The sequence below is a fragment of the Bidens hawaiensis genome, unplaced genomic scaffold (assembly GCF_021521415.1).
Source record: "Bidens hawaiensis isolate Kalapana, Puna unplaced genomic scaffold, B.hawaiensis_p1.1 tig00008655_1, whole genome shotgun sequence".
In the NCBI taxonomy this organism is placed as follows: Eukaryota; Viridiplantae; Streptophyta; class Magnoliopsida; order Asterales; family Asteraceae; genus Bidens; species Bidens hawaiensis.
In genome coordinates this window covers 343,422-368,985 of record NW_027491625.1, presented here as the reverse complement: position 1 = coordinate 368,985, position 25,564 = coordinate 343,422, and the positions used below count along the sequence as shown (strand labels likewise).

Genomic DNA, 25,564 nt, shown 5'->3' with positions numbered 1-25,564 from the left:
TAAAAGTATTATAAAAATGAAATGGTTAATATTTAAGTTTAAGTGAGATATATGTCACTTTACAAGTTTGTAGAGATATATACGAAATTATCCTTAATTCACACAAACATTAATATAAATTCATATCAAGATATTGTAATTACTTTCGTGCTTTTTTTACTAAATTTTATAAAAAAGGAAGTTTGTGGTCCCTCAATTATTTACTTCTTTAATTTCACCACTAAACATGTTCTTTTTTTTTACCTCTATGAACTCAAAACAGGTTTACATTGTTGGAAAAGTTATTCCACTTTATGAAAAGTAGTAGGAATATTTGAAACTGGTAAAAAAAATAAATAAAAATAAAAAATTTGTGGTTAGTGGAATCCGATCAATCATTCCACTTGTTGCATCATTTTTAAGTCGAATACTATCAATCATTCCATTTCTGAAATTGTGTTTAGAAGATGGCAAATAAATCCAGTTCCAACTTGAAATCGAGTAACAACGATGACGATCACCAGGCTAACTCCACCTCCGAAGACGAAGGATGGAGTTCTGCCACGTCACGACGGAGCGTGGCAGCTAGTTTACGAGATTTTGCAGAGAGTATGTTGATCAGACACGAGGCAGAGCTAGAGATGTTAAAAGCGAGAGAAGCAATGAGGATCGAGGCAGAGAACCGGAAACTGGAGAGAGAGAATGAGTTAACGGAGATGGTGTTGAAGACGCAGTTGCGGCTTACGTCGTTCATTTGTTCACAAACATGTGACCGGAAACGAAAGCGCACTGAAGAAGACGGTAGTGACTCGGACGTGTCAGATGCAAGGTAAAAACCATTAACATCTCCATTAACAAACCGGATTTTGTATTTTGTTTTTACAATTTATACTTATTATATGCAGGAAAGGAGCAATGTTACTAAGCTTACTACACTTCAATTTCGGCATATGATATGATACCAGAGTTTGTGTCGATTGCTAAATTTACGTACGCAAAATTTCTTTTTGTATCCAAATGTGTGATTAATTAACTAGAACTACGCATCCAAATTATATGTTTATCTAAAAAATATCTAGAAATCCAATATGATTTACACATATAGTTTTTAAAGAAAGTCATATTTGGGGGGAGAGTTACGGTCGGGTTTCGGGGTAGCAGAGGCAAGTAGAACCTTATGTCGTTCTGAAGCGCTCTCAATGTACTCTTGTAGAGGTGGCAGAGAAGAACCGTCTTCATCTTTCTGTACTTGACCTCGTATAACCTATCATTCACAGCAACATTAAGTTACATCAATCTAGTTACAATATTAAATGATGTCCTACAATGTAGACATTGTTTACCTTTGATGCCCAACGTCTCTCTGCTTGTTGACAGACGTCTCTAATATCACGTCCAGACATTCTGAATAGTAAATAATATAGTTAGAAACAGCGACAATAGTTAAAGACAACAAGAAAAAAAAGATGAAATAATTACTCTTCAGTAGCTGCAGCAAATTCAGCTAACTCGATCTTTGTTAAGTGTTTTGCATATTGAGCTGCGATCTCCTGACGAGTTTGATTATCCGGCAGACCAAAAGTAATCATGGAGTCAAACCGACTGAGAAAGAGTTAACAAATTAGAAAAACTGTTCCACCTCTTTATATTTAAGATATTATTTTCAAAAACAAAACCTTAATAAAGCAGGATCAAGATCTTGTTTTCTATTGGTTGCAGCTATTACCACTACTTTTTTGTCCTGCTCAAACCCATCAATCTGCAATACAGGGATAAACATAACATAAACATTAACATATATGGTAAGCTGACTAACAATTCGGAGGTCAACCATAAGTGAAAGAAACGTTACCTGACGTAATATGACTGACAAGATTCTACGAGTAGCTTCATAAGTTTCACTATCACGAGAAGTAGCAAAGGAATCCACCTGTATATAATCAGATACGGTTGAAACCAAACATAAGACACAGATTCCTTCACAACAACAAAAAAAACATAATTAAAATTTGTTTGCATAAATACCTCATCGAGGAATATGATTGCACCATTGGGGATTTCGTTAGCAAGTGTAAACACTTTTCCCAATAACCTTTCACTTTCGCCAAAATATTTTGACATGATCACCTCCAATGGCACATATAACAACGGGGCGCCCTGTATAATACAATAACAAACAAGAAAATAATCTTATAAAAATGCTAATGTGTTGTTTCAAGTAGAAAAGGATATATAATCGTATACAAATTACCGCTTGATTAGCTATAACACGAGCACACGATGTCTTCCCGGTACCTGATATTAAGAGAACAAGTGAAGCACGTTAGTTTCAAGCTTTTAGTTAAGTCAACTTAAGTCAAGATACAGATTGACAAACCTGGTGGGCCTTCGAGCAGTACTGCACGGGGTCTATTTGACTCAAACTTGCACAATGTTCCACGAGCAATTTCATCATAAACCTCGGGACTTTGAAGAGCTAGTAGCATTGTGTCCTCTATATCTCTACATACAAACAATCGAAAATGAAAAAATAAGTCAACAAGCTTATTATTTAAAATAGATTCACACCTTTTCTGTTGATTATATCCTGCAATGTTTTCCCATGAAATCTCAGACTTTGGGCTATCTAGTTTAGGCTCCTTAAGTCCATAGATCTTGACCCCCCATGCCCTCTAGACTGCTGACTGACTTATCCATTGACGGGTTACGTGATGTATCTCCTCTTCTATCCAAAACCCTATTTTGTCCCACTCCCGCCAATTTTAACACGGATACTAAAGCTTCAAGCTCCTCATCACTAAAGCTTCCTTGTTTTATGAACTCCATTTCCTACATAATTATGATAGAGATAATAATATGTTAGCATATATCAGATGCATAAACAGATTTAGATGTGGTATTATAGGGATTGGAGATAACTGCTTTATCAGAACTAATGAGGGATTTGAACACCAGAATGCAAAGATCTCCATCATTGCTGCTACCCTTGACATCTTCCTTGGGAACCACAGGACGGTTGAGTGTTAACTGCCAAGCAACACCACTGGAATTGAACATAACAGAAAACCATAAGTAACAATGCTATATTATTATTATAATACTTTAATTCTAAACTATTATTTTATATTTTATTATTAATTACTACTACCACTATTCTTATCTATCTACTTATTATTTGACTATTGTTATTATTATTTTTAATATTACCCAAGTATTTAGTGCATTTATCTAACCTTTGGCTGCTACCTAAAGGCCTAGCGTTTAACTTGTGTTTTGTTTTTCGGTTTCATACATATGGTTTTGGAGTTGGGGGTCTCTTTGGAAGCAACCTCTCTATTCTTTGGAATAGGGGTACGGCCCCAGACCCCGCAAATAGCTTTGCTATTGGCAGGATTTCTTACTAGGTATATTTGTTTTTTGTTGAAGACAACCATAAGTAACAATGTTTGAAGTAATTGAGTGAAGGTTAAAGTAAAGCTATTAAACTTGCCTATCCCAGGCACGCAAATTCATATCTGAACCTGTAGCTCGCTCCTCAAATTTGACACCAAGATTTGCAACAATGTTTGAAATCAAAAGTGCAACATCACATGTAGGAGGAACTGGGAACTTGATTGTAACCTACAGTGTAATATCAAATAAGTTGCATGTAAGATCACTACCAAAGAATATTAAGTGCATTGTATACAGAAAAAAACTGAATAACCTTCGGGCCCTTGACAGCAACAGTAAACCGAGGAAAAGAACCATACTTCATGTCTTTGCTTTTAAGCAGCTTTTCTAACCGAGCTCTTTCTTTTTTGGCAATAGCCTCCATATCAACATGTGTTGAAGGTGGTGATTCAGGTGGCAAAGGTGCTTTAGCCTCAGCCTGTACAAAAGCGAATCTTAATAATAAACTGTAGAGCTATGAACAATACATTTGATCATAAAAATAACAACTTCATACAAACCTCGGGTGCATCCGCATAGGCTACATCTACTAGACCAAGTCCAAATAACCCTGCCAGCATAGCAGGTAGAATATTTGATCTATGAACATCTGTTGAACCACAGGCCTTATCATTGTAAGTGTGGCTGTTGTGCTTGTAAGTGCCCGCAGGCGCCGATTCTGAACCTGTAATAAGATGTCATGTATGTTTGATTAACCTGTGTAACATTAATGTTTTATTAAGTATGAAAACCTATAAAAATACAACTATGTATGTTTGATGGCGCTTCACGCTTGTATAGGATATTCTGTGGATAGAAAACAAATTAAATTCATTTGAGTTAGTTATTTTGTGTAGGGTTTGTGTACTAAAATTATCTACTTTGTAAATACTCTCTGCTTGGTTTAAATAAGATATGTAAAAAAAATCAAATAGCTTTGTAAATTATTTGGGCATTGTAGTCAAGATCTCGTGAGAATTGCTAAAATCATATTGGATTAATAATCAACAACTTATATTTGGTTAAAATAATATAAAAACAAACTAATTAACTAAAATTTGTAACCTGCCATAAATTAGTAATAGTTACCAAACAACAAAAAAAACTGCATACTTTACCAATGTACCCTTATAAAAAATTATATATGAAAATAAAAAGAAAACTATTGATCGGTTGGAATAACTTCTCGCATCTCTCGCACTAAGATCACTTCTCGATTGAACTTAACCCTATGTGTGTGTGTGTGTTTGTGTGTTTGTGTTTGTGTGTGTGTGTGCATATATAAAAACATATCCATTTTTAAACCCTTTCAAAACTTCCCTCATTCCATCAATTTCCCAGTTTCATTTGCTCACTTCAAGTTTTCAGGCTACTAGAAGTTTATTTTCAGGACACTATATCCAACTTCAAACATCTTTCATATAAAAAATTCCACGCTACTACAATAGCTTATGTAAAAGCTACTAATTTGTTTTCAGGTACATTATATCCAACTTCTTTCTTGTTTCTTAAAAAACTCATAAAAGTGAAAAAAAATATATAACTAACGCTCGGAAACTCGCTCAATACTCAACTGAAAAATATCATCCGATTTTGCCTAGGTTCGATTTTGGCTCGGTTCAGTTTATAAACGAACCAAACACAAGCAAGCCCTCGCTCGGTTCAGTTCGGCTCATAAACAGCCCATTAATAACAAGAAAGTCTCCCTAACAAAATTGAATTTATCTACAGCAACATCAATTAAATCTCCAGAATCCCCAAGGGTTTGGATCAAATACAAATGAAATTAACATGCTAGTTGTGAGAATCAAGTAGTGTAATTATAACATAGATGTAATTACATTTTTACACTATGTTGTATATATAATTACTCTACTTGATTCTCACAGTTAGCACGTTAATTTAATTTGTATGTTAACTTTCCCCTAATTAACTAAATCTCTACAATATTAAACTTGCAAGTAACTAATTAAGCTTCTCAAATAATAGTACTTCTAAGAAGTGTAACAGTGCGATCAACTGATAATTACGAGCAATTACAAGGAAACTGATTGGACTTACAGTACGAGAGGTGGCGTAAAGGCGGATTTGCAGGTGTTAGGGTTTTGCGAAGTGCGATTGTACGGCAGGCATGGATTGTTCGAGCAAGACGACGAGTTGATGCCATGACATGAAATATTATTATTGTCTTTGATTTGTCAGTCAGTCAGTCAGTCATGTAGAACAGCAATGGCGGTCAAGCAAGTGTGACAAATGAAACCTGCAATTATATTATTATTGAGTGTATTAACTTTTAGCTTGAGATGATTAGATTGGGCTTGTTTGTTTAAAGTGTAGAGTTTGTTTGTGGGCTATATAGTCCAATCAGGCCTGATGACAGAGGTGCACAAAAGGTTCCGAACCCGGACCCGGCCGTACCCAACCCGCGGGTACCGACCAGGTTTTGGGTTTCTCCCCTGAACTGGACCCGCTTTGATCCGATTAAACTGCTTGCACCTCTACCATGTGAAAACCCAACCCGAAACCGATAAAAACATGTAAATACCCGACTATTCTGGTTCCTAAAAATGCCCAGTTTGTGCACATGGGGTATTTAAGTGTATTCAAGAGTTTTTAAGCATGTAATATTATAATACTAATAAAAGAAAATGTTGAAGCTTATGTGCCAAGCCTACATTTCTTCTAATTCATAATCTCATCTCATTCATTCTAGCTATTCATGGGTCATAGGTCAAAACCATTTTGTCAAGTAGGTAATAACATAGTGTGGATTTTATTCATTATTGAATTACGTTTTATTTTCATACTTGAGGTTTGACCAATTACACAACTTTAATACTTTTTTTTAAATTCTTGACGTTTCCATTAAAACCATGCTATTTTAGTACTTTATGTTAACCACCCTTTTGTTTTTTTCCATTAAATCTTCATTAAATTAATTTATAAGTATTTTGAGAATCACAATTGAAATAAAGGATCTAATTTATTTTTATTATTTGTCAAATCCCGTGTAATACACGGGTTCAAAAGCTAGTCATTTTTATAAGGAAAATTAGTTTAATATAATCCCAACAATGCTATATTGGCGAATAACAGTTCCAACTTTATTCTTGGCTGATGATGGTCCTAACTAAAGGTGTATTTTTTTTTACCAGCGGTTCGTGACTAACGGAGTTAACCATCAGTTAATATGATTTTTACGTGACATTCCTGGTTGTCAATAAACATATATGTTGCAGGCTGGCAGCATTATGTGGAAATAATCATCTGTATTTTTTTAAAAAAAAATTGGTTTTAAATAATTTTAAGTTGAGATTCTATGCTTTGTTAGCAAATAACAATCTCAGTCCCAGGTAAATATGTATTTATTTTCCAATGGTCCGCTAGGTTTGTCACGTAAGCATTTGTTAGTCGCAAAACGTTGGAAAAGATATACCTTTAGTTGAAACTATCACTAGCCAATTGTAAGGTTGGGACTTATTTGTCAATAGGGCTTGGTTAAGATTATTTAAAACTATTTTTTTTATAAAGACTAACTATGAGGAGATTTATGTGAGGTGGTCTTTGAGACCTAAGGAAAATCAATTGGGTGCCTTAGGATACTGTAGTGAAGCCCAAACAGTGTAGAGGGTGAAGAAACACTAATCGACCCCGGGCAGATTACGGATAATCTGGGGGTTAAGTAATGTTTCCCACGAGGGTTAGGTCCGGCAAAGAAGGATGTTCTTCAGATGACCTGCAAAACAGACACCGTGAGCTCGTCACTGAGAAGGGGGGGTTCCTCCTTGTGACCACCCTCCGGCGTGAGAATCAGACTAGATTGCTCTGAATATAAGTGTATATTGAGAGAAATAGCTAGTGAGGGTAAAATACCAGATGATCCTACCGTTTCAAGGTGTTGGAGTATTTATAGCCGAAGGTAGGTTTCCAAGCAGGTACAGCCAGCTGTATAATATTCCTGTTCTACCAACTACGGGCTACGCACGTGCCATGCTGGTTGGTGGGTAGGCAGCGGCTGATAGTGACCAGGCCGGCTGTGTACTATTCCTTTTCCACCAACTGCAGGCTATGTGCGTGCCACGACAAGGGTTGGTGAGTAGGCAGCGGCTAATAGTGACAAACAGTACTAGAGCATGCTCCTCGTACTGTTTGTCGGTGAGCTGTCACCCTGTGATAGGTTCATGGGCTGCTTTGGTCAGATCTTGTCTATTTTGTCCATACCTTGGCATGTATAGTACAAAAGATCTTCCAGAAGCATACGGACTGGCTCATTTGGGCGGGAGTATTCCCGCTTTGCTCATTCCTTCAGGTGACACTGAATTATTGAGTGCCTTGTGCGTGTAGCCCTGCTATTAGTGCGGGTAGCCTTCCCTGATGGCTTGTATCCGCAACTGCGGGGACAGGCGGGGTACTTCACCATTGGGAGGCTTTTCCTGCGGGAACAGCTGGCGTACTGCGGGTAAGGTCTTCATCTCTGAGCATGGTGGGTCCTGCGGAACCAGTTGGTCCTTGCGAAGACGTCCCTCTTCAAGGTGAGTCTTGCGGGTCCAACTGGGCTCTGCTGGGACCTACCTCTTCAAGTCCCCCCAGTCCAATGTTCTTCTCATGAATTGTTAATGAGGTGAACTTTTGGACTTGAGCAAGAGGTTTTGAAAAGGGTTTTTGTAGTTTTAAGGTTTTCCGTGGGGATTCTTCCCGCGGTTTTCCTAATGTCACGCAGAAATTCCCGACTTTTCTGCTTGATCTTTGGGTCTGATGCAGGTAGGTGTGTAACCTCCTCGCAAGTCAGGAGCGTTGAGTTTCACTTGTAGATTCTCCACGAGGTTTTGGTAGTTTTAAACATAGTGATCAATTATGTTAAAAGAACCAATTCCATCCTGGAGCTTCAAACAATCTAGTTCTCAACGTTCCCGCTATGCGGGGATGTTATATCCCTTTCCGCAAGTATGGCCCATAAGATCCTTCTTGGTTTCAATTCCCTGCGAGTGCTAAGTATGTGAAGGGTTTCGCCTTGACACTTTACCCGCACTCGTCTTATAGTTATATTACTTCCAAGGTATTCTTGGCGTCCATTCCCTGCGGGTGCTAAGTATGTGAAGGGTTTTGCCTTGACACTGTACTCGCACCTGTCTTATAGTTACTTGGTTGCCAAGGTAAGGGGTGTAGTCCCGCTTACTTTTGAATCTTTTTGAATCTTTTTGAAATTCGAAGAGTTGGTGAAAGGATAAGAACAGTCCAAACTGTTGAAACGTCGTCTGACGGTTTCTTCTGACAGTTTCAGGACGTGCAGGAAGTTATGGCGACGTGACAGTACATGGTCATTCCAGACGCTTTTTCAGGCGCGTGGGCGCGATTTTTTGGGCGCGTGGGTGCGGATTTTACGGCGCGCGTCCCGTCAACAGCTGTTGCCAGCTTGCTTTTTCCACGTGTCATAGTTTCATTGCACCAGCTCTTTTCTCTCTCCTCCGCATTAAATTCATCGCATTCATTGCGATGAGTATATAAAGGGGGAGAGGGTCCTTGGTAATCCACACTTTCACTTCTCTCTTCTAAGCGATTTCCGGCGAACACTTTTTGTCGAGCATTCTCCTGAAATCGTTCTTTACCTCCAAAACATGTCTACTCATGATCTTGAAGCTACCGTCGAGGAGTCTGACTTGTATGTCGAGAACCCGACGTCTACGTCCGATAAGGACGATAAGAGCACTGCTGGCGAATGCCAGTGTGCTCTTCCCATCGAGCTTTACCAGTACATCGTCCGGAAGTTCATGCTCGAGCCGTTCGAGCCTGAGTTTCCGGAGCCACACCAGACGGTGTACGATGCCCCAAGGGCAAAATAGGGGTATATGCCGCCTTCTTCGTCTATGGGAATCTTAGGTTCCCATTGACGAAGTTTGTATACCGTGTTCTGGATAGACACGGTGTGCACCTGACGGAGGTACACCCAATGGCGATCGCCAAGATCCGCCATTTTGAGTGGGTGTGCCTCATTCTTGGCGTGGATCCCCACGTCGACCGCCTGATGACCTTCTACTCCTGGAGGTGCATCCAAGGTTGGTACACCCTGGTCACCCGGATCAAGGGTTTGAAGATCTGCGCTACCGAGCGCAGTCTTCGGTCTTGGAAGCGGGAGTTCTTTTACATCTCTGCCCGTGTCGTCCCTATAGCGATGACATTTAAGAACGGGAGAGCTCTCCCCAGCCTTCACGCCTCCAACTACCAGGAGGCGGAATGGTTCTCCAAGATTTCCCGGATCCAGACTCCGGTTTACCGCTTTCCGGAGTCCGGGATGGTGATGCTCGGTACGAGCAGGGTGTGGAGGGATGTTGGGGCGGATGCGCCACAGATTCCCATCGTACTTGAATACGGTTTGAATTTTATCCCTTACGGTATGCTCCGTCTTCTTTGTTGATTTAAGGTTTTTTCTAACTGTTTCTTTTTATTTCAGAGGGAAATGACTTGCAGTCCCTCCTGCATCCGCGGGAAGCTGACGGTCCCGCTCGGTTGGGTACTCGCGCTCTTGACGAGAACGAGTTGCCCATCCTTGCGCAGACTGCGGATCGGTTTGTGGAGGCCTCCCCGCCAGGCCACGAAATACTGAGCGCCACGCGGCCAGGTAAAAGACTATTTAACCCTCGCCCTCTGAATGCTGAAACCTCTGCCGGAATTCCTCTAATCTTGTCATCTTCTGATGAGGAATCCGCAGATGGTCCTTTTCTTGCGCGGAAGAAGAAGGCTGCTGGCGGGAAGGGCAAGGCGAAGGTAGCCTCCACCGCCGACCAGGTGAACCTGTCAGAGTCGGAGACCGAGAGTGAAGAGGCGGCGGGGAACCCAGGTGGTGTTGAGACCACTGCTCCGGAGGTTGTCACCTCCGAGCAGCCCAGGACGACGACGGTGACCGGTACGAAGAGGCCGGCTCCATCGGGTTCTTCCCCGCCTGTTCGCAACTTCAAGCTCAAAAGGACCCGTAAGTGTTCATAACTTTAACTTCATATCTTTCCGCTATTATACTTATATATCGTCTTCGTGCAGGCGTGGATGCTACGGCATTCCAGAGTGGAGCGGGAGGGAGCAGCTCTGGACCCATGAAGGTAGGTTTGGTCAACCTACCCGAGGCGATGACCCAGGCGGCTACGCCTGCTTGCAGTACTAGTTCAGTTGCTCATCGCGTTGAGTCAACTGTTCCAGCTGTAACATTATCCCCGCCGGTCGTCAGTGCCATTTTTACAGAATCCATCACTGAGCCGGCGGTGATTTCTCTTGCGGGTTCTTCCGCAGCCGCGGCCACGGTTGTGAGTTCACCTCCGGTGAGTTCACCTCCGTTGGTCTCCACCGCGGCAGCCTCCACCATGCCTCCTCCGGCGTCGGCGACTACGGCCGGTCCTTCAGGTACGTCCGGGGTTGGGGCGTCAAGCCAATCTTTGCCTCCTTCCCATCTGCCTGACCTCTTGGATGGATATCCGTTAGGTTCGGGTGATGGGTTTGGCGGCTACAGGCCTGTCGTCGACCCTACAGGTGCGTAAGGTTATTTTGGCCTTTTATATATATATATATATATATTTTTTTTTTATCATCTTTTCCTAACTGCTTTTTGCTTTTGCAGTGTCGGATTCCAATGAAGTGTATGTTCCACGATGAAACATCCGCCGAGGAACAACCCTTCGGACGCCTGTGGAATGCGTCGAGTGGGCGCGCCACGCCGCCCCAAGTGGGGCGCTGGGGGAAGCAATGTCAAGCTACCAGGAGGGTAGATTGACAAATGAGCTCCGCATTCTCGTAGCCCGGATGCAGCCGCGCGTCGAGCTGCTTTGTCGTGAAAACGACAAGTTAAAGGCAGCTCGTATCCAAGAAGTAGCTCAGGCGCGGGCTGTTTGGGAGGAGAACAGGAGGCTCTCCGCCGTTGCTGCGGAGAAGGAGAAGGCCTTCAAGGCCCTTGAGGTTGAAGTTCAGGCTCGTCTCGAGGCCCGTTCCAAGGTCGCCCAAGCTGTTAATGAACAGCTTCGGTTGGCTAAGGAAACTGCACGGAACGCAACCGAGAGGGCCACCAAGGCTGAAGCTGCTGCTGAGCCTCTACGCATCGAGAATGAGGAACTTAAAGCCAAATTAGAGAGGCTCCAGCAGGCTCATGATGCCTTGGCCATGGAAGATGCCAAGAAGCTCCAAGAAATCTTGGACCAGAGGGGGGTGCTTGACCACACTGAGCGTAAGCTAAAGGGCGTCGAAGAGGCTGCAGCCAAAGATGTGTTGCTTGCCAACCTAACAAAGAACGAAACCGAACGCGCCCGTAATGAAGCTCAAGCTGCCCTCCAGGAGGCTCTGGTTACCAAGGAATGGCTTCTCCGAGAAGCGTTGTCTCAGGTATGCGCAGTTTCACAATTTCTTTACGCTTTTCCTTAGAAGAGTTTTTGATATACTTCTGTTTTGTAGGTTGTGCATCGGGTGTTCACGAACACATCATATGACGATGCGATGAGCGCAGCCCTCAACGCTTCTCATGAGGATGGGGAAAAGGCTGGCTTCCTGCTTGGTCTAGGGTTTGTTGAACAAGGCATTCCGCCTTCCAACTTCCCTCTTTACAATGTGGATACTGAAGCTGCGTATGACCAAGCAGTGAATCAGTATGCCGCCTTCCCGCATCCGGTGGTGGAGAAGGTAAACGAGATTGCTGCTGCTGATGATGGGCTAGCTATCCTCAAAGCTTTCCTTGAACCGCCACACTATACTGATGGTGCGGGTCCAAGTGGGAGTGGTCCTGAAGCTTGATACTTTAGATCCCTTTCCACCATTAGAGTCGATTTTTATGTTTGTAGACTTCTAATCTTGTATGCGGGTATGTACCCAGCAATTCTTGTAATGTTTGAATGTTGATGGAATAAAAATTATTTGTTAATGCCTTGCCTTGTTTATTTCGCTCATATTTTGTTTTAACTTAGCAATTTCTTTAGTACTTAGATAAGTTAACTTTTCAACGTGGCAGATAATAAGTTAAAGTTTTGCTTCCTCTTTCGTGATTGTGCGGATAAGACCGTCACTTTCACTTAGTAGGATGGCTAAACTTCACCGATATCTGACCTGCGTGGAAGTTTTCCTCATCTTTTCCTTTGAAATTTTCTAAGTGTTTTGAATAAGTTAACCTTTCGACGCGCGGTTGCCAATAGGTCAATGTTCAGTTTCCTCTATCATGATTGTGCGGGTAGGACCGTCACTTTCATTTATTGGGATGACCAGACTTCACCTATAGCTGACCAGCGTGAAGGTTTTCCTTAGAAATTTTTACCGTTTTATGTGTTTATGCGGGTTTTGCCGCCTTCCACACGCAACGACTTCTTCCCATATTTATGCGGTGAATACCGGCATATCAGCGTGGGAAGTTCATAAGTATAAAGGTAAGGCTATCAACACAATGTGAAAGGAGAATCATTTCCATTAAAAGTGGCTCTAGGCCTTTTCTTTACAAGTTTGGAATTGATCTACATGTAACATTTGCGTAATTGAGCTCCGTTCCATGTTCTTGGGATAGGAGTGCCATCGAGCCTTTCGAGCCGGTACGCGCCTTTTCCCAAAACTTCTTTGATAATGTACGGTCCTTCCCAGACCGGTGCCAGTTTTCCTGGGCGCTCTTGGTTTGAAGCCTCGTTGTTACGCAATATGTAGTCTCCTACATTGAAGTTGCAGAGTTTTACCCGCGTGTTGTAGTACTTTTGCATTTGTCGCTTGTAGTTTTCTTCACGCGCTGCGGCTAAGTCTCTGCGTTCCTCGGTTAGCATAAGGTCTAACCGTCTTTCCGCATCATTGTCTTCTGGCTGAATCAAGACCCTTGATGAGGGCAAACCAATTTCGACTGGGACCATGGCTTCAGTGCCATAAGTGAGGCTGAACTGGGTTTCTCCCGTACTGGCCTTTTTCAGCGTTCTGTTTGCCCAAAGGACGTGTGGAACTTCGTCTACCCAGCCGGATCTGTGTTCCAGGAGTCTTTTCTTTATGCCTTCGACGATGCTTTTATTGCTCTTTCCACCTCACCGTTACCTTGCGGGTGTGCCACTGAGGTAAAGGTGTGGGTGATTTGAAGTTCTTCTAGCCACTTTTGTAGCTTCTTGTCAGCAAAGTTGGTGCCGTTATCACTCACCAAAGTCTGTGGAATTCCAAAACGACAAATAATAAATTCCCAAATAAATTTTTTAATATGTTTTGCGGTTGTTTGGGCTAAGGGTTTTGCTTCTATCCACTTGGTGAAGTAGTCGATGGCTACCACTAGGAACTGAACGTTTCCTGCTGCTGTAGGAAATGGGCCTGTCACATCGATGGCCCACTTCTGAAATGGCCATGAAGAGGTGACTGGAACAAGTTCATTCTTCGGGCGATGCGTGTTGGGTGCGTAGAGCTAGCAAGACCTACACTTTCTGATGTATGCCAGCGCATCCGTATGCATCCCCGGCCAAAAGTATCCCGCGTTGTTTAACTTAGCTACAACAGCGCGTGGACCTGCGTGTACTCCACAGATGCCTTCGTGTACTTCCCTTAGGAGGTAATCAGCATCTTGGTTGTCCACGCATCTTAAGAGTGGGCCAAGAAAGTTACGTCTGTAAAGGATGTCATCGATGAGTTGATAGTTTAATGCTTTACAACGTATTTTTCTTGCCTGTGTTTTTGACTCTGGTAGTATACCCGCTGCAAGGTAATTTATTATTGGTGTCATCCACGTTTCTGTACCGGTTTGGATGACACAAATTTCCTTGTGCGGGACTGATGGTGCTTCAAGGAGTTCAATGCGGATGTCATTTCCCAAATGGGTGAAGGCTAATGATGCAAGCTTGCTTAACGCATCCGCAGATTTGTTTTCGCTACGCTTGACGTGTATGACTTTACAATCATTAAAATCGCGCATAAGGGTTTTTGCTTGTGCGAGGTACAGGGCCATTATGTCGTTCACGGCCGTGTACGTTCCGTTTATCTGGTTGGCTACTAACATGGAATCCACGTGGGCTTCCAAGTTTTTCACTCCCATTTTACCCGCAATTCTCAGCCCTGCCAAGAATGCTTCATACTCGGCTTCGTTATTCGTACTTGGAAAATCCAGTCGAATAGCGTAAGTGTATTCTTGGCCTGCTGGGTTGGTTAATTTCAACCCTGCGCCTGAACCCTCGTTGCTGGCTGCTCCATCAGTGTAGAGTCGTCAGACATCATTGATGTCCTGTGCTGGGGAGGGTTGAGCCTCCTCCTGGCACTCTTTCTCCCGCGAAGCGGGGACTTCTGCAATAAAGTCGGCCAGGACCTGGCCTTTCATAGCTGGTCTTGGCTTGTACTTTATCGCATATTCCCCCAACTCGATTGCCCATTTGGCTAGACGTCCCGATAATTCGGGTTTGCCTAGAACGTTTGCGAGTTTGAAGTTGGTGAGAATGGTGATTGGGTGACCCTGGAAATATCGTCTTAGTCTGCGTGAAGCTTGTACAAGTGCTAAAACTAATTTTTCCAGGGTGGAGTACCGGGTTTCTACGTCTGTTAGGACACGGCTAACATAGTAAATAGGCATCTGGATACCTTTCCGCTCTACTAGCAGGACTGCCCCAGTTGCTCTCTCTGTGGCAGAAAGATATATGATTAATTCCTCCCCCGCTTCTGGTGCTGTGAGCGTTGGGAGTTCGATCAAGCGTGACCAAATTTCCTGAAAAGCTGCTTCCGCTTCTGGTGTCCAGCGGAAGTGCGTTTTCTTTAAACAGTTTCTTAATGTTGACACGAATGGGAACGACCTATCTGCATGGTTTGACAAGAAGCGGTTAAGTGCGACTAGGCGTCCATTCAGCGTCTGGGCTTGCTTGATGGTAGTAGGTGATTCCATTTTGATAATGGCTTCGACCTTTTCAGGGTTCGCTCTGAAGCCATCTTTAGTAACAATGACTCCCAAGAACTTCCCTTCTTCCATCCCAAATGAACACTTGCTCGGGTTGAGTTTCATGTTTATCTTCCTGAGCGTGTTGAAAGTTTCTTCGATGTCTTTCAACATCGTTTCTGGCTCAGGGCTTTTGATGACCAAATCATCCATGTAGACTTCCAAGTTTCTCCCAATTTGGGCATGAAACTCTTTGTCCATCAGGCGTTGATATGTGGACCCTGCATTCTTAAGTCCGAATGGCATCATTTGATAACAAAATGTGTCATCGGGCGTCCGAAATGCGGTTTTGTCTTGATCATCTACAGCCATGTGGATTTGATGATACCCCTCATATGCGTCAAGGAAGCATTTAAGGCGAAACGGTGCTAATGAATCCACTTTGAGGTCAATTTCGGGTAACGGGTAACAATCTTTGGGGCATGCTTTGTTTAAATCTTTGAAATCTATACACATGCGCCATTGTTTGTTAGCCTTCGGTACCATAACGGGATTTGCAACCCATGTTTGATATTTACTAACGCGTACGATGCCCGCGTCAATGAGTTCCTTGACTTGGGTTCTACACGCGTTAGCCTGTTCCACCCCTATTACTCTGCGCTTTTGTATGACTGGCGTAAAAGCCGGGTCACACTTGAGCTTATGCTCTGCTTTGCTTCGAGGTACATCAGTCATGTCAGCTAGTGTCCACGCGAAGATGTCAGCGTTTCTCTGTAGTAAGCGTTTGAGTAAGGTGCGCGTATGATCAGCGATTGTTGGGCCAATTGTAACAGCCTGGTCAGGGTATTTGCCATTGAGGGCCCATTTTTCGGGTTCGGTGATGGTTGTTTTAGCCATCTTTGGTTTGGGTTTAGATGAGACGATGCGATGCATACCTGGGGGATGCCGGTGATCATCGCTACACCCTCAGCAGTTGGCCATCCCATCATGCCGTGGACTGAAGATACCACGACGTTGAATCTTGCCATCCCGTCTCTCCCGAAGAGAATGTCGTATGTGTGATGTGGCTTCCTCATTACAACGAAGTCCACGTCTTCTGTGCGGGAGTATTTTCCGTCTGTGAGAATGACGGGGAAAGATAGGATACCCAGGGGTGTGTTTGTGCTGCCGTCGAACCCTTCCATTGAGGCGTAAACCGTTTCCAGGCGTTCTTTGTCTTCGTCGTCTAGCTTGTCGAAGAACTGCCTGTACATAACCGTTGACGAGGCGCCGTTGTCAGCAAGAGTGCGGGAAGTTATGTAATGCCCAAGCTGGCTTTTGATGACGATAGGGCCTTCCTTGCTGGGCCCTCCTGGCACTCGCGGGAAGCGCACCTCAGCTTCCTTCCATTCACATGGTTCTGCCGTTCGTCTTTTTCTTCCTCTGATGTTGCCATGAACCATGTGGATGCTGATGTCAACGGGCTTTCGTCCGTTGCCTTTATACCGGTTATCATTCCTTCTTCCATTCTTGATTGATGCCACAAGGTGTGCAAGTCTTCCATCCTTGACGAATGTTTCAACAATATCCTTCAAGGATGTACACTCCTCTGTACTGTGACCCTTTGTCCCGTGGAAGTCACAGGATTTGCTCTGATCCGCATTAGGTCGTTGCCGGATCATTGGAGCTTTTGGCCATGGGAGTTTTTCGGTGGCAAATATCTCCGTGACGCTTTGGTGAGTGGCGTCCACCGGTGTTTTCGGCTTGAAGGGTGCGTGTTATCCCTTCCGCCAACAAGAGGGCGAGAGCTGGATGAGGTGTCAAAGTTTACCCTTGACTGCCAAATACCTAGCTTCCTCTTTTTGTTCTGCCGGGCGATCCGAACATTGTTTTCTCTGGTCCTCTGCGTGTAAAAATGTGTACTCTGGGGAAGGTCCCTACCCAGTTGCTTCTCCGTCTCGGCAAAGCGCTTGGCCGCCGTCATGATGGCATCCTATGTGGATGGCATGCCGTCCTTACCCGTCAACGTGCGGATAAGCTCTGGGTATTCGGCGCCCTGGATGAAAGCGGCGCGAACAAGATCTTCACTTATATTGCCCAGACTCAGCTTTTTGGAGTTGAAGCGAGTGATGAAATCTAGTAAAGATTCATCTTCCTCTCTCACGCAGTTGAGGATCGTCCACTGCTCTTCAGTATATTTCCTCTGTTGACTGAAGTGTTGGCTGAACTTGTGTTGAAAGTCCGCCCAATCATAGATGTGGTTGACCGGTAAACGATCAAACCACGCCCTGGCCGCTCCAACCAACGTCATCTGGAACATATAACACCACGTGGGTTCCGTCCAGTTACTGACGGTTGCCCCCGCTATGAATCTGTTCAAGTGATCGTCTGGGTCGGATAGACCATCATAAGTGCCGATGTTGGACATCTGCTTGGCACTTCTCGGGGCGATTGCTTCCGCGATGTCCCTTGCAAACCTGGATGTTCCCGCAATTGCAGCAGTTGGTCTAAAGGTTTTGGAGAAGTCGCGTGGGTTTCCCCCCGCGTTCCTTGGTTTGAAGGTTTCTCCGAAGTTCCTTAGTTGGAAGTCCGTTTCTTTACGCTTCCCTTTCGCCCTATGACGAGGGTTCGCGTCAGCGTCGGATTCATCCCGATCATCGTCCGAATACTCGCACTCACTGTTCATGTTGAGCTGTTGTCGAGTGCTCCCGAACTCGTCAGCCTGTTGGAGTGAACGCAAGCGTTCATCCAACTCAGCTTGGAATTCCTTCTGACGTGCTTCGACCCACGCCTTAACCTGATCGAGTGTTTGGCGAGGGAGCCTCGTCTGTTTCTCCAACTGGGCATCAGTGAACCCCAGTGAAATATTGTTTACTGTACTTGCCCCGGCTTGGGTAACCGGGGTAGTGTTCGTAAAATTTGTGTAACCGCCGGTGTTCCCCCCAGTAGCTGGGGTTGTGGTTACCGGGGTTTCTTGGTCACTTACTGGCCTTGGGACCGGAGTAACGTTAACCATTTTTTCAGAAGTTTTGAAAAAACTGAATTAGTTCTAGCTTTGGTCCCACGGATGGCGCCAATGAAGAAACACTAATCGACCCCGGGCAGATTACGGATAATCTGGGGGTTAAGTAATGTTTCCCACGAGGGTTAGGTCCGGCAAAGAAGGATGTTCTTCAGATGACCTGCAAAACAGACACCGTGAGCTCGTCACTGAGAAGGGGGGGGTCCTCCTTGTGACCACCCTCCGGCGTGAGAATCAGACTAGATTGCTCTGAATATAAGTGTATATTGAGAGAAATAGCTAGTGAAGGTAAAATACCAGATGATCCTACCGTTCCAAGGTGTTTGAGTATTTATAGCCGAAGGTAGGTTTCCAAGCAGGTACAGCCAGCTGTATAATATTCCTGTTCTACCAACTACGGGCTACGCACGTGCCATGCTGGTTGGTGGGTAGGCAGCGGCTGATAGTGACCAGGCCGGCTGTGTACTATTCCTTTTCCACCAACTGCAGGCTATGTGCGTGCCACGACAAGGGTGGTGAGTAGGCAGCGGCTAATAGTGACAAACAGTACTAGAGCATGCTCCTCGTACTGTTTGTCGGTGAGCTGTCACCCTGTGATAGGTTCATGGGCTGCTTTGGTCAGATCTTGTCTATTTTGTCCATACCTTGGCAGGTATAGTACAAAAGATCTTCCAGAAGCATACGGACTGGCTCATTTGGGCGGGAGTATTCCCGCTTTGCTCATTCCTTCAGGTGACACTGAATTATTGAGTGCCTTGTGCGTGTAGCCCTGCTATTAGTGCGGGTAGCCTTCCCTGATGGCTTGTATCCGCAACTGCGGGGACAGGCGGGGTACTTCACCATTGGGAGGCTTTTCCTGCGGGAACAGCTGGCGTACTGCGCGTAAGCTCTTCATCTCTGAGCATGGTGGGTCCTGCGGAACCAGTTGGTCCTTGCGCAGACGTCCCTCTTCAAGGTGAGTCTTGCGGGTCCAACTGGGCTCTGCTGGGACCTACCTCTTCAGAGGGCTAGGCATAGGTTGCCTTAAATCGATAAATTTGGCTCTTCTTGTCAAATGGTAACAACGGTGGAGAATGAAAAATGGTCGTCTTTAGACGAGGTGCGTGAAGTTATTCGTTGTACCTAGTTTCAGGTAGACGGGAAATTGCCTAGGCAATCCATCCGCGGACCTTGGCATATCAATATATCATTGCAAATATTGGTAAAAACTTCACCTCTATCGGGATCAACCTGAATAGGTTGATTTTAGAGTTACAGTTTGTTGGTGACTTAAACGGAGGTCTTGTGAGGGGTTGTTTCGGGTTGTATTATTAAGCAGATATTGTAGGGTTTTTTATTTTTTCTTTTACACTGTTATCCTTTGTTCTCTAATCTCCCTGATTTTAATATATTTCATTGACATCCAAAAAAAACTTAATATTTTAACTATGTTTTATACTATTATTTATAAATTTAACTATATAAGAAAGGGCAAGTGTATTTATAAAACAAACAATTTTTCAGTTTTTATGGAATTTTGTCATGAAAACTCACTCAACAATATTGTCATGTTAAAGTTTTTTAACATGTCAAAAAAAAGTACGAAGAGTCATCAACCTAGTCTTGCTATATCAAATTTCTACATTTGTTTAGAAGGTATGTATTTGTGAAGAAAATGTTACGTCTTGTTTTTGAGTTTTTTAACCAAGGAAAGAAAAGGAAATGAGAGAGAATAATTAGAAAGGGAATGGAAGAGAATGGAATTTTTTTTAATTAGGTGTGTTATTGGGTTGAAAGAAAATTAGAGAAAAAGAAAGGATAACTATGTTGTTAAGTTGGATGGAAAGAAAATGAAAATAACACTTTTACTATTTTACCCTTATGTCGGATGTTCTTAACTATGTTCTTAGTGGATAATATTGTAATTTGGTTTTTATCCTTAGTAGTCAGCCCATTTTTTAGAGGAAAATTTATTAAGAAAAAACATCAATTTAATCTCTCTTAACTCATCATACTCCTTTCCTTTCCATAAAAAAAAACCTCAAGAACACCAATATTTTAACTACCCTTAGTTTTCATTTTCTTTCACTACTTTAAAAAAACTCAAGAACAGGACGTTAATGTTAATGACTCATTATTAAATAAGTCAAAATAAGGTTTAACAATTTTTTTGTTTGTAAAAGTTGTAAAAGAAACAGTCATATTTTATTTTCGCAATTAAATGAATAAATGCATTTAAGATAAGTGTAAAAAGTTTGGTATAACAAAGTTAGGTTGAGAGTCTTTTTCATGATATTTGGCATGCTTGTGAAGTTTAGCATGTAAAACTCATGTCGATGTTATTTCATAGAAAATATAAATTTTTTTTTTTTTGCTTTTCTTCAATAATTAATGATTGATCAATATATAGGCTTGTTTTCACTCTTTTTCAACCCCCAACTATACAAGTTATGTGAGACTATGGGATTAGAGGTGTAAAAAAACTGGTTTGGGATTGCTTTTAGGTAAACTGAACTAAACCGGCTTGGGTTTAAAACCGGTTTCAACCAAACCGGTTCTCAAACCGTCATTTTCGGGATCGGTTCCCCTTAAGATATACCAAACCGGTTTGAGAAAAACCGGTTTAAAACCGATAAAACGGTTAAACCGGTTTATAAACCGAACCAACGTGACCAGGCAAGCCTATCTTGCTCAAACTGGTTTTGACCAGCCGTTGACCAAACCGCTCCGGTTTCGGTTTAGGTTTAAAACCGGTTTTGTACACCTCTATATGGGATGTACTCTTTATTCACCAATTTCCTAAATGTGTTGCATCACACTCATCTATACTTTATTTCACAATATCGTGAAAATACTCCTCATTTCGTTTTCATCAATTTTCGTACAAAATAATAATATTCATGTATCGAAAAGTAAATCAAATTGGTGGGGTGGGTTTGGGGGGTTCTCGGTGAATATTTCCTATAGTTTTCACTGATGATGGCCTCAATATGAGAGGGGGGCGGTGTTTGTCGTTGGCGCTTATGGCCACACCACAACAACACCAAATCGGTAGATAAGCATTAACACCTTATAGCCTAATGTTTGTGTTTCCGGTGGCTTCCGACGTGGTGGTGTTTCTAGCAGTGATTGCAGGCAAGGTGGTGGGTAGTGGTGGGCGGCTTGGTGATGTTGAATGTTCTTATTTTCGTCATGCTAATCTATTATCTAGTTAATAGTCATATATTTATCTATTATTTGAGATCTTAATGTGGTTTAATATATTATTTGGTTTTGATAAAACCAAAAGGACTAACTCACCAATCACTTAATCGTCACATCATCAAAATTAAAAGTTGTTGACAAAATTAAAAGTTAGGATCCACCGGTCATATTGTTACATGAGATTATCATTGGGAAATGGCTAATTGTTTTGGATTAATAAAATCCAATTTTTTTTAATTATGTTTTATGTTCACAATTAAATGCATTCTAGATAAGGGTATAGAGTTTAAGATAACAATATTAAGTTGATAATCACTAGGTTGGTCTAGCAACAAATTACAAATGTATATGTCTTTTAACTAAAAAGGTTATGGGTAAAATATAGATATAGAAAAAGATATTTGTAGTTAAATCAATAAATAAATAACCATAAGTTAGGTTGAGAGTCGTTTTCACGATATTTGGCATGTTTATGAAGTTTAGCATGTAAAACTCACGTTGATGTTATTTCATAACAAATATCAAATTTTGTTGGTTTTCTTCTATAAAGGTTAGTTAATAAATGTGGCATGTGTCTCCACTCTTTTTCAACCCTCAACCACACAAGCTATGTAAATCTGTAATGTTACTTGAATATGTTTAATAAATACTATGCATTTTCTTAGCAAACTATTATGCTTTAGTTAGTTAAAAGAAAATTTTTAATAAATCTTTAGTGCTAGCCCTGTTGGTTATGGTAATGAATATTAAAACTAGGCTTCCTTTAAGATGACTTCTATTTAAATCTGAACTAAAATAGGATTTTATCATGTCTGCGTTATGCTAGAGAGTTTTAACTTTTATGTCGCCGCAACTGTGTCAAGTGGCATCAAGGGGGGAGGCTCCTCCAAATACATAGGGAAAGCCCGGGAACCAAGGATTACACCCTTCAGAAGAAACTCTATGGGGTTCCAAACCAATGTCGACTGCAAGTTAACCTGCGACCACCTAGTCACCGTAGACTGCTACCGTTCTAAAAAATATTAGAATAATATCAATAATATTTTTTTAAACGGCCAACAAACTGAGAACCATCGAGGTACTCCGTATGGACTGACCCAATGGCAAAAGACCACCGCCAATGACCCAACATAGCCGTACGGTGTCCTTAAGAGCCTCCAAATTATCTTCAGTTTCGGGAAAAACCCACTGATAGTAAAACTCAAACGCCCTCAGGATCGAACCCAATATCACAAAAGCTACGATCTTCCTTTATTAAGACACACATACCCTACCCAAAATATTGTAAATGGAAATCAAACCTGAGTCTCGCTTATATAACTCAAACTTTCGACCACTAAACCAAATTAATACATTAAGGGGGTGTTTGGTACAGAGAATGGAAAATGAGGGAAAATAGAAATGGAAATAGAATTGTAGAGAAAGAGAATTGGTATGGAGAATGAGAATCATTTCTCTTGTTTGGTACACGAGAAAATAAACAGAGAACTCTACCATACCCAACCCCACCTCCACCCAACCTGACACCACTCACCACCGCAGCCCCACCACCACAGCCCCACCACCACAGCACCACCACCACCACCAGCCCCACACCACCAGCACCACCACCACAGCCCTTTCTTCAACCACAGCCCACCACCACCGGCTGCCGCCACCAAATCCCCTTCTTCAACCACAGTACACAAGAAATTAAAAAGATTCAAATTTTTGGAACATAAGATATAGAAAAAGGAGGCTCAGATCTGTCATCACTGCCTCTTTGGAGATTTTGTGGTGGTGGTTGTGGTGGCGATGATGATGATGATAATCAGAAGCCACCTGCGACCACCGCCGATTTCCACCACCACTGTTACCCACCTGCGACCACAATCACCCGACCATCTGAAAACCCTAACCTACCACAAACCACCACTTGAAACCCTAATCTCCGTTCACCCGTACCACCTGCAACCTACAACCGGTTACCATCTCTGTGTTCACCACTGCGAACGGCGGAGACGGGGTGGTGGTTGCAGACTTGGAGACGAGGTGGCGGTTGCAGACTTGGAGACGGGGTGGTGGCCGGAGACAGGGTGGTGGTCGGAGACGAGGTGGTGGCCGGAGACGAGGTGGTGACATGCTATGAGGAGGCTGCTGAGAAATGGATTTCTCTTTGTTTTAAAGAGAAATGGAATTCTCTAGTTTTAGAGAAATAGAAAGAGAAATAGAAATGAAAAGTGGAAAACAAACCAAAGAAATATTTCTAATTCTATTTCTCTCCAATCAAATCCCTCTACCAAACACCCCCAAATAGTTAAAAGAATTCATTCAATTAATAATCAAGTATTTGTAATAAATAATATGTGTGTTTTCGAGGTGAAATACAAATACTATAATACTTTATTTAGTTAAAGTCGTAAGCTATGACATGCATACTGATCCAAAAAGTAGATTATATAAAGTAGAAAGAGACACATTCTGACACGTTACAAAGCTACTTTCAATTTCCATTAAATATTTTACACATTAACATAAAAAAATAAAATAAAAATCTAACAATCCTAAATATTAAAAATTTATAAAAAAAAAACATAAAGTCAAAACACTTTCTTCGTAAACAAACTCCTTAAATTAAACAATCCGGTAGTAGCACCACCGTCACCGCCGCCGTTCACCGTCCTCACACCACCCTTCCCGCCGGCGTTACAACTCATCCGTTGCCGGTAACCAATACACGTAGGCACATTCAAATTCACATTCTTCCGGGTCTGCCCGACCCGTTTAGCTTGCCAAACCGGACTACTCCGACCCAAATGAACACCGGGTCGAGCCGGGCTGGTGGGCCATTTCCGGTACTTATCTCCGGTGGAGTTACTCCGTGAACACGGCGCACTGCTTACTTTCCGGTTACCACCTGCCACCGTCCGCTGCCGGCTTCCGGTGGTCCCCGCCGACCTGCTTCTCGAAAACGGCCATAGATTAATATTCAACTCCGCCGTACCCGCCACTCCTCCACCGCCGGCGGCGGCGGAACCGCCGCCGGAATTTTTTTTCTTCTTTTTTTCTGAGTCTTTGGTTTCTGGGTTCTTTTTAAAAATATCTTTCCAACGTTTAGAAGTAGTGAAAGTTGTTTTTTGATGTGGGTGTTGGGTAAGTGAAGGTGGGTTAAGGTTAAGGTTAATGTTTACTTCCGGTGAAGTGGTGGTAATATTAATATGATTAATAATATCCGGTGGGTCGTCGGTGGTGAGGAGGCGGAGTGGGAGGAGGACGCCGTCGGAGAATAACTGGTCGGCGGAGTGGAGAGTTGGTTGTTGGGAAGATGGGTTTCTGACCTGCCAGAATTCGAATTCCGGTGAACTGGTGGTGGTGGTTGTTGGGGTTTCCATTGAAGAGAAGAAAGTGGTCGAGTTGTGTGAAGATGAGGGATTATGTATTATTATTATTATTAGGTTGTTATTATTCATGGAAGTGAAGGCATGGATAATATCAGCCAGTTAAAATATGATATGATATAATAATATAATAATAACAATAATAATAATCTATAATATATATAAACGAAAACATAACCTACGTGTTGCGATGTGGTCGCTTTTTCTTTTTTTGGAGCCACCAGATTTGCTTGATTTTTAAATAGAGGCTTCTCATTCATTTGACCCGAATTCATGGGTATGGGTCTTACCAAACCCAAATATTCCTTAAACGGGTTATAACATCTCCATAAATAAAAAATTATTTTCACCAAATTATTGATATAAAAATCCTATAAAATAGAATATACTAAAAATTAATATCTTATTTATTTTAAAAAAGATATATATATATATTATTTAAATTAAAAAACCAATTTGATAGTAAAAAAAATATGCGGGTCTTGGGTCTCATCAAACAATAGTATATTATTAACTTTCATAAATATTATTTATAATTAAAAAACCAATTTTATAGTAATAGAAATAAACGGGTCTTGGGTCTCAAAACCATATAGTTTTTACCGAGTTATAACATCTCATTTATTTGTCAAACAATTTATCATCAAACCATAAGTATATTATTAACTTTCATACAATAAAAAAATATAAATACAAAAAATAAATAAATATTAGAACAAATAATATAAAACAACCCCGGTAATACGGGGGATAAAAACTAGT

General features: G+C 42.3%; 2 protein-coding genes and 1 pseudogene across 3 annotated transcripts; 1 reads left to right on the top strand and 2 right to left on the bottom strand.

Moving 5' to 3' along the window:
• The first annotated feature begins 312 nt into the window (after nt 1-312).
• Nucleotides 313-1,069, top strand: LOC143529729 (uncharacterized protein At4g22160-like). Its single transcript, XM_077025457.1, has 2 exons — nt 313-808; nt 885-1,069. The coding sequence occupies exons 1-2, from the start codon at nt 447-449 to the stop codon at nt 931-933; spliced, it is 411 nt and encodes a 136-aa protein (XP_076881572.1). The 5' UTR covers nt 313-446; the 3' UTR covers nt 934-1,069.
• On the bottom strand, nt 1,035-5,664 carry LOC143529728 (uncharacterized; annotated as a pseudogene). The gene is made up of 14 exons (XR_013134712.1): nt 5,473-5,664; nt 3,933-4,096; nt 3,686-3,850; nt 3,470-3,600; nt 2,899-3,022; nt 2,548-2,808; nt 2,357-2,481; nt 2,231-2,274; nt 2,005-2,136; nt 1,832-1,909; nt 1,656-1,738; nt 1,459-1,581; nt 1,323-1,383; nt 1,035-1,243 (listed from the first exon to the last, which is right to left on the bottom strand). The product of XR_013134712.1 is annotated as an uncharacterized LOC143529728 (transcript).
• Nucleotides 5,665-24,004: 18,340 nt separating this feature from the next.
• On the bottom strand, nt 24,005-24,796 carry LOC143529699 (uncharacterized). Its single transcript, XM_077025434.1, has one exon. It carries the CDS (start codon nt 24,794-24,796, stop codon nt 24,005-24,007), a length of 792 nt encoding a protein of 263 aa, XP_076881549.1.
• Nucleotides 24,797-25,564: the final 768 nt, after the last annotated feature.